This window comes from Brachypodium distachyon, chromosome 2 (genome assembly GCF_000005505.3).
Source record: "Brachypodium distachyon strain Bd21 chromosome 2, Brachypodium_distachyon_v3.0, whole genome shotgun sequence".
Classification (NCBI taxonomy): domain Eukaryota; kingdom Viridiplantae; phylum Streptophyta; class Magnoliopsida; order Poales; family Poaceae; genus Brachypodium; species Brachypodium distachyon.
The window spans coordinates 45,727,463-45,735,593 of NC_016132.3; the positions used below are offsets into that span (position 1 = coordinate 45,727,463).

Here is an 8,131-nt window from a genome sequence, read left to right on the forward strand (position 1 = left end):
GTCCATACAACACAAAAGAGCTTTTGAAAAGTTGCTGCGATACCAAATGGTATTTGGAGCCCGACTGCGACACTACTCCCCTGATATATCTTACTCCCTACATTCTAAAATGTAAGATATATTTTATTTCTTTTGACTGAATCTTTAGGTAACAATTAGTTTATCGGTTTCGCTATTGAGAAGTCGCTTGTTTTTTAGTTAGAAATCAATCGATACGTTAGCATCGGATTTTTTAATCCAACGATAGCAAGTGAGAGACAAGAGAATGTAGATGACCCTTAGATCTTAATCCAACGGTTCTGAAACATCGATTGATATTTATGGCTCATTTCTTGAAAATCAGGTGACTTAGAAATAGCTACACCCTTAGTTTATTAATATATATTTTTAGCAAATAAAACTAATATCATTGCATTCATACTTTAAAGTATTTGTTTATCTTTATGATTTGCATCACATAAGTCAAATACTGAGAAAATTGCATGGCAGGTCATTTAACTTGGCAACGATGTTCACTTTCATTCATTAACTCGCAAATTTGAAAAGCGGATCCTTGAACTTCGCAAGTTGTTCAAATTAGTTCAAATTGACGAATTCAGTCCAAACTCAGCCATACTGGCAACCGACGTGAAGTTGGCCAGCTCAGGAGGGGTCTTTTCGCTATTTCCTGGTTCTGCAATTTTCCACTTAAACCCTTGGAAACCCTGATTCCCAATCCATGGTCCATCATGCCAAAACCTTAAATTCCTAACCCTACTGAGAAAAAAAAAATCCCCAAATCTCAAATCTTTCCCCGATCCACCACTCTCTGATCATCAAAAATCTCAAACCAAAAACCCCAACCATAGATGACGAAGTGAGAGGACGAGAGATCAAACCTACCTAAATATGGAGGTTCATGTCCCGGTTGTCGACGCCGTGGCTCTATAGCGGGACGTCGGGTGTTCAACGGTGGTGCGTCTTGTCGTCATTGTTGGCGATCGCCTTCCGTCGCTTCGTCTCCTCAAAGCGGTGGAACGAAAGAAGAGGGGTCAGATGGTGGAGAACAACTAAGAAGGGTTTTACTGCAAAAGTTTCGAGCAACGTAGCTGGCTGGACCGCGGATAGACAACCTAGGTATAGCGAGGGTAAGTGCAAAGTTCCGTCGCCCGCAAAATTGCGAATAACAGCCCACATGTCCACATCGGCAGCCATGCTTACGTGTGAATTTGACCGTTTGGACTAAACTGAATGTCCCCGCCAAGTTCATATGGATCTGCTTTTTAAATGTGCGACTAATTCTTAGTCAAAGCTTTGGTCAAAGTAAATGAAATACACCTAACATTTTGGAACGGAGGGAGTATCTGGTAGGGATCCTACTTATATCTTGCTTCTAGGCCAATGACTGGATTTCCAATGAATGATATTGATAGAGTTATAAAAAAGTTAGAGTGTCATTTTTTCAAGTCAAGTTTTTTAATGTCATATCTCCAACCGGTGGAATAGATAGTGGCATAAATCCAATTAATCCATTAGAAAAATATGAAGCCAATGATGTGTGAATAGCGAGGCAGTCACATTACCTATGGACCAAAATACAATATGCTACCGAATGATACAACCAACACATTTGGCTCTGCAAGGCCAACTTCTTAATGGGGCATACAGAATGTCCAGGGGCACTTCTCGTGCACAATATCTTAAAATGTATCATATAAATAAATAAAGCCATACGTTGATTAAGATATGGTATATATCTCTTGTTTATCATTAACATTTAATAGGATGGCACATCAGATTTTTGTCTAAATGACATGTCTTAAATACAATGTTTGGTGAAACATTGAGACTGTCCTAGCAGAAATATACAGGGTAGTTCCCCAAAGTGTGTCTGTATCAAAAAAAAAAATCGAGGAAGTGTGTCTGTATCAGTTAAACCAAGGCGGTGCTATTAAGTGTTGGTTGTACCGGCAAAATTTAGTGCTCCGCGATTTCGCATGTTGTGTCCATGACTAACGACTTGGCTACTCTCGGCGTACGTCCGCATATTTTCTCTTTCTTTTCCCTAAAGACCAAGGACCAAAATGTTCCAGCTTTACTAAGGAACGGTAGCACGATACCATAAAAAAACGGTTGCACGACACACGTTGGCCGGATGGACACAGCTTTGCAAGAGGACAGAGGAGGCACGGAACAAGAAAACGGCAAGTGACGCATCTTGGAGTTATCGACGTGCGCCTCGCTACCTGGCCTTTCTTGTGGCGCTCTGGAGCTGCGGTTGCGCGCGCATACATACATAGAACAGGTCTAAGACGCGTCAAGAAGCAAAACATCGATCAAGGGATCTGCATTAACATTGACTACGAATCTCCGTTACAAGGATCTGCGTTGCAACGAGTATATAGTTTGTGTTTTTTATTCAAGCTATTTTCTCGTGTCCCCTTCATGTCGCCCGTACGTAGCCGTGGCCCGTAGGCCGTAGGTGGTCTCCTTCGATTCGACCACTGTCTTTTCAGCTTCCATGACTGCTGACTTCTTCTGTTAGAAGTTGTCATCACATGGCTCTCTGGAGAAGCCGCGTCTCGGATTTATAGGTGTGTTCCAAAAATATTTACGCCGAACTAGTTTGGTAGTTTAATTAAATTTAGTGTGCGTTTTTTTTAATTTTTAGAACCGGCTTCTCCTAAAAGCTGCCCTCGCCTAACTTTCTGCAGAAGCCGCATATCAGATTTCAAAATTGTTTTGGCCAAACTAATTTGGTAGCCTAATCAAATTTAGGTGACAGCTTCTTCAGAAAGCTGGGGGAAGGCAGTTTTTCGGAAAAGCCGGTCCAGAAAACCGAAAAAAACTAGCCAACGTGACGGCTTCTCAAGGAAGCTGAGGAGAGCAGCTTCGCGGAAAAACCAGTACATGAAGCCCAAAATAACTGGCCCATATATACCTCCCGCGAGCACAAAGAATCTCCAGGGGCGAACTTCGATCAATATCGCGCTTGCTAGCACAACAGCTGCAAGTTAAACAGACCGGCCGCAATAACCGGGCAGTGCAAGTGTGCAAGCAGAGTGCCGATCGATCATGGGGTTCATCGGCGGCGAGGAGCTCCTGGTGACGCTGGCGCCGGTGGCCGTGTACTGGCTCTACTCGGGGATCTACGAGGCGCTAGGGAGCAGCGAGGCGCTGGACAGGTACAGGCTGCACTCCAGGAGGGACGAGGAGACCAAGAACATGGCCTCCAAGAAGGACGTGGTCAAGGGCGTGCTGCTGCAGCAGGCCATCCAGGCTGCCATCTCAGTTGCTGTGCTCAAGGTTAGTCGATCGATTCGATCCTACGTATGTTGAAAAGAACTGATTAACAACGCTAGTCGCTAGATATGCCCTGCATCTTGCTGCCTTCGTCTTCCTGTGTTTCGCTCATTCGCTGCATGATTTGGGCACTCGAGAATAAAACAAGAGCTTGCATGGAGCCATGGACACATTAATTTTTCTCTTGGGAAAAATAAAGTGCGCTGCTTGGCATAAATTAAGTATCCTTCCATTTCATTATTTCAATGAAGCGTCGATCGGCATGGTACTTGTAGTACTACATGTCTCAACAACATTGCCCAAGCTACGAACTCTCCTTTCTTCGATCTTGGGAGAAAGATATGTCAAACGTCGAGAGCGAGCGGCTAGCTAGCTAGTGTCCAGAAGTGGAATATGTTAGGCCCTGTTAGAAAGCACGCATGAATGCATTCAATCTTCTGAATGCCTGCGGCGGGGTCGAAAATCTTTTGTATGTGAAACTCGTACAGAAGTTTTGTGTTCAAAACATGCCTGGAAATTATGGCTTTTCGGATGAGTAGAGAAGTAGTACGAAGGTATACGTACACGTGAACCGTATGGTCTCTTCAATTCACCGGATTTTAATAACGTAGAAAACAGGAATATTGTAATTAAACGTTTGATTTATAAGAACAAAAAACCACATGGTTCTTTCTTCACACGGTCAAATCAAAGTCAACCCAGGTGGATAAGTATAATATATAGAAATGCTATCATACCGCCGGAGGCTCTCCCTCTCGTTTCTTGTCCTTAGAAATTAATAAAAACAGGTTCTAGCGAATTGATATATTCCATTTTTATCATTTAAAACAAGGTCAATTGATCCAAGGAGATTTTCTCTATATTTTTCTTAATTTGCCTATTTCTCAGAATCAAACGAGTACATAGTTCTGCGGTGGAAAAAACTTTTTCCCCACCGAAGACGCTATAGTGTTGTGCTTGCGCACCTTAATGCACGACAAGACGATAGGGGCTAGCTAGGTCGGCTGAATTGATATCTGATCAGACATTAGAAAAGAGAAGGTATATGCCTACGTACCTGTAGGTGCAGCTGATCGAAACCGATTATATAAACATTCACCGGAGAAAAGAATGGTACTCACCGCTGAGCGCGGAAATCACAAAATTGGTAGTCAAGCAAACTAGTGTACTTACAAATGACGGACTACCATGCATCAAACGATAATAGTGCAAAATGAAGTAGTACGCATGGTACAACTCCTGGTACGTACTCGTACCTCGTCTGCTCGGCTGTAGCCTGACAACCATTGAGGAGTGAGTGCTGTCGTACGTAGTGTGTCAATCCCTCGGAAACTGCACACATTTACTTACACAGGCATCTCTCTCGATCGGCCCTGACACACAAGTACTACAGTCCTCTCTTTTTTCAACAAAGTACACACCTCTTAATGCTGAGGCGATGCCTCAACGACCGCGAGTGGCCGGATGCCATGTACATATTGGCAGCAGCCACGCCTGTGTCGACTGCAAAGCACTGTCGTCCACGCGTGCACCGTGCGGCACGTTCAATTTACCGCATACATGCACACATGCACGGCCCGGATCAGCCTTTGGATCATCTCTCACCGGCCGTCGACCGACGCAACATGCATGCATGGGCCGGTCCAACCCACAGCGGCCGCTCATTCACGAGTTGTTGCAGTATTTCCGACGCATGCATGCATGCACGGACTCCCTCTCCCTCTACTAAATTTTGCATTGATGGATGATCAGAGTTCTCCGTCCTCTCTTTTATCCACAGCTGACAGGTGGTGACGAGCAAATAAGCGGTGGCGTCAAGGCCCATGACTCGTCGTCGTCGTCGTTCCTGGAGGTGGCGGCCCGGTTCGGGGTGGCCATGGCGGTGCTGGACGCGTGGCAGTACTTCATGCACCGGCTCATGCACTCCAGCAGGTTCCTGTACCGCCGCTTCCACTCGTGGCACCACCGCGTCGTGGCGCCATACGCGTTCGCGGCGCAGTACAACCACCCCGTGGACGGGGTGCTCACGGAGACGCTGTCCGGCGCCGCGGCCTTCCTGGCCTCCGGGATGGGGCCCCGTGCGGCCGCGGTTTTCTTCGTGTTCGCGACCGTAAAAGGGATCGACGACCACTGTGGGGTGCTGGTGCCGTGGAACCCGATCCACGTTGTGTTCCGGGACAACAACACGGCGTACCACGACGTGCACCACCAGCTCGGCGGAGGGCGCCGCAACTTCTCGCAGCCGTTCTTCGTTGTCTGGGACCGGCTGCTGGGCACCTATGCCGGTTACGCCGTGGAGCGTCGGGGTGGCGGCGGGCTCCGAGTCAAGATCGTGAAATAGTATTTACATGTGTGGTGGTAGTACTACGTACCAACATAATTATGTCAGGTTAGTTGCACGGCGCCTCGTGCACGCCAGGACGGGTGAGTCCACTATGGGTTGACATAGTATGTCGTTTAGTGACTAGGTGTACTATTTGTCAATGTTGTGTGGATCACCTCAAAAGAAAAATGTTGCCGGGATAAGAGCACCTCTAGCGGTTACTGAGAAAATCGAGTCGAAAAAACACGTATTCGGTCGGTGTTTTTTGGATTGAAAAGGACCCGTGCAGAACAGAATTCAAAAACAGACCCAAAAAGACGGGTCAGTTTTCGGATTCTGTTCTTCCGGTTGCGCAAACTGGTACCTCAAATAGAAATTGACAGTTCAACAGTTAAAAATCGACAGTGGATTCAGTTCATACATTTCAGACAATGTGAAAGCAAATTGAATCAAATTTAAATGTGCAAACATCACAGGAATAAAACAATAATTCAAATTACATCAAATTGTTCAAATCTGACGATCAAACAAATATATAATGGTCCAGCAGACAAATACAATGTTCAAATGTGACAATCAAACAAATAAAACATGAAAAATTTGGGAACCTATCTCCCATACAATTGCCCCTGATGCTCAATGAGATCTTGTTGAAGCTGCGTGTGCGTCTCCCTTTTCTCAATGTCTCGGTAGGTCTGAAGAAATGCTTGGATCCTGTCAGGGTTCCTTTGAAGTTTGACCCTTTTGCCAACATTGTCAAAGAAAAGCTCTAAATTCATCCCCTCTCATCCTTGATGATCATATTGTGCAGAATCACACAAGCAATCATAATGTTTGAGAGGGACTTCTTATCCCAAAAATGAGCAGGACCTCGCAAAATTGCGGACGTGCTTGCAAAACACCGAAAGCTCTTTCGATGTCCTTCCGGGCTGCTTCTTGTGCTTTGGCAAAAATAATTTGTTTCTTGCCGACAGGGTTCTGGATTGTTTTGACAAATGTAGCCCAATTCGGATATATATATATATATATATATATATACATATATATATATATACATATATATATATACCCCGTTAGCTAGATAGTACATCATGTTATATTCATGGCCATTGACGGTATAATTGCAAGCCGGAGCATCTCCTTTTGCTAGCCTTGCAAAGAGATGAGATCTTTGCAGCACGTTGATGTCATTTAGGAATTTTGACAAACCAAAGAAGCAATGCCAAATCCACAAGTCCTGCGAAGCAACTGCCTCGAGCACAATTGTTGGCTCGCGGTGATGGCCTGTATACTGCCCATGCCAAGCCGCTAGGCAGCTCTTCCACGTACGTCCAGTGCATGCAATCTATGCTCCCAAGCATTCCAGGGCATCCCATTGCTTCATTCATCGCCATCAGTCGCTTCATGTCCTCCTCATTAGGTGCTCGGAGGTATTGCTTGCCGAACAACCGGATCAACACCTTCACAAAGATGAGGGAAGATTTAAGTGTCGTATCTTCACCAATGCGAAGATACTCGTCAGTGTAATCCACCAGGACGCCATAAGCAATGACCCGTATGGCTGCGGAAATCTTTTGATACGCACTAAACCCAAGAAGCTGGCCACGTTTCTTCGGTGAGTGAAGTAGCGACAGTTTGCTTCACATGCCTCGACAATTTTCACGAACAGAGGCCTACGCATACGGAAGTGCCTACGGAATAGGTGTGCCGGGAAGGTGCATGGCGAAGTAATCCCGCATCAACATGGAATGGCCGAGCCCGCGATTGCGGGGAATGTGGTAACGACCAACCTTTGATCCTTGCCTCTTCTTACACTGCCCCTTATCTTCCACCTCTTTCATCGCGAGAATCATCAAAATGTTCTCGAGATCCTCGTAGCTCACTTCTTCATCGGAGGAATCCTCGGACGAAGAGGAGGACGCAAATTGCAGCGTGGATAAGGACAACATTGATGACTGCATCTGAATTCGGCAATTCAGAAAATCAACAAAGCCCTAATTTCATGAGATCCCCAAATCCGAAAGGCACGAAATCAATGAGAAATTTACCTTGTCCGGCGGGTGGGGAAATATTTGCTTCTAGATCCGACGAATTAGGCCTCTTCTGGCTAGACAGCGTCGGATTTGGATCCCTCCGAAGCTCCTAGACGGCGGCTGCGGCGACGGCTGCGGTTTTGGTGCTCCTGGCTCGGGGGGAACTAGCAGCGAAAGTTCAGGGGGCAGCGGGCAGACTGCGTAGATGCGTTGGCGGTGTGGGGGGGATAAACGGAACAACGACCGGCGGCGGGGATGCGGTGGCGGCGGCGCAAAATCGTAGGAGCGGCGTGTCGGGGAAGACAGGGGAAGACAGAAGCGTGCCGATGCGGGCTGAAATACCCCATCGCCAATTGTTTTCCGAGGCCACATCGGTACCAAGACGGGGGGAAGACGGGAGCGAGCATATCCATAATCGAGGGCTCCTTTTCGGTAAATCCGAACTTTTATTGTTTCCGCAAATATTCAAGTTCTGGTCCGGACGTTTTTTTGC

The 8,131-nt window shown here is 46.2% G+C and overlaps 1 protein-coding gene across 1 annotated transcript; it reads left to right on the forward strand.

Annotated features, from left to right (window-relative positions):
• The first annotated feature begins 2,952 nt into the window (after positions 1 to 2,952).
• Positions 2,953 to 5,808, forward strand: LOC100843649 (sphinganine C4-monooxygenase 1). The gene is made up of 2 exons (XM_003566905.4): positions 2,953 to 3,285; positions 5,063 to 5,808. The coding sequence occupies exons 1-2, from the start codon at positions 3,055 to 3,057 to the stop codon at positions 5,621 to 5,623; spliced, it is 792 nt and encodes a 263-aa protein (XP_003566953.1). The 5' UTR covers positions 2,953 to 3,054; the 3' UTR covers positions 5,624 to 5,808.
• The last annotated feature ends 2,323 nt before the right edge of the window (positions 5,809 to 8,131 follow it).

What these genes read in the sequence shown, in the direction of transcription:
- LOC100843649 (XM_003566905.4), top strand. Translation starts at nt 3,055, where the DNA reads ATGGGGTTCATCGGCGGCGAGGAGCTCCTGGTGACGCTGGCGCCGGTG. An exon ending in TCTCAGTTGCTGTGCTCAAG is followed by an intron (nt 3,286 to 5,062) that starts GTTAGTCGATCG and finishes TTTTATCCACAG; the next exon opens with CTGACAGGTGGTGACGAGCA.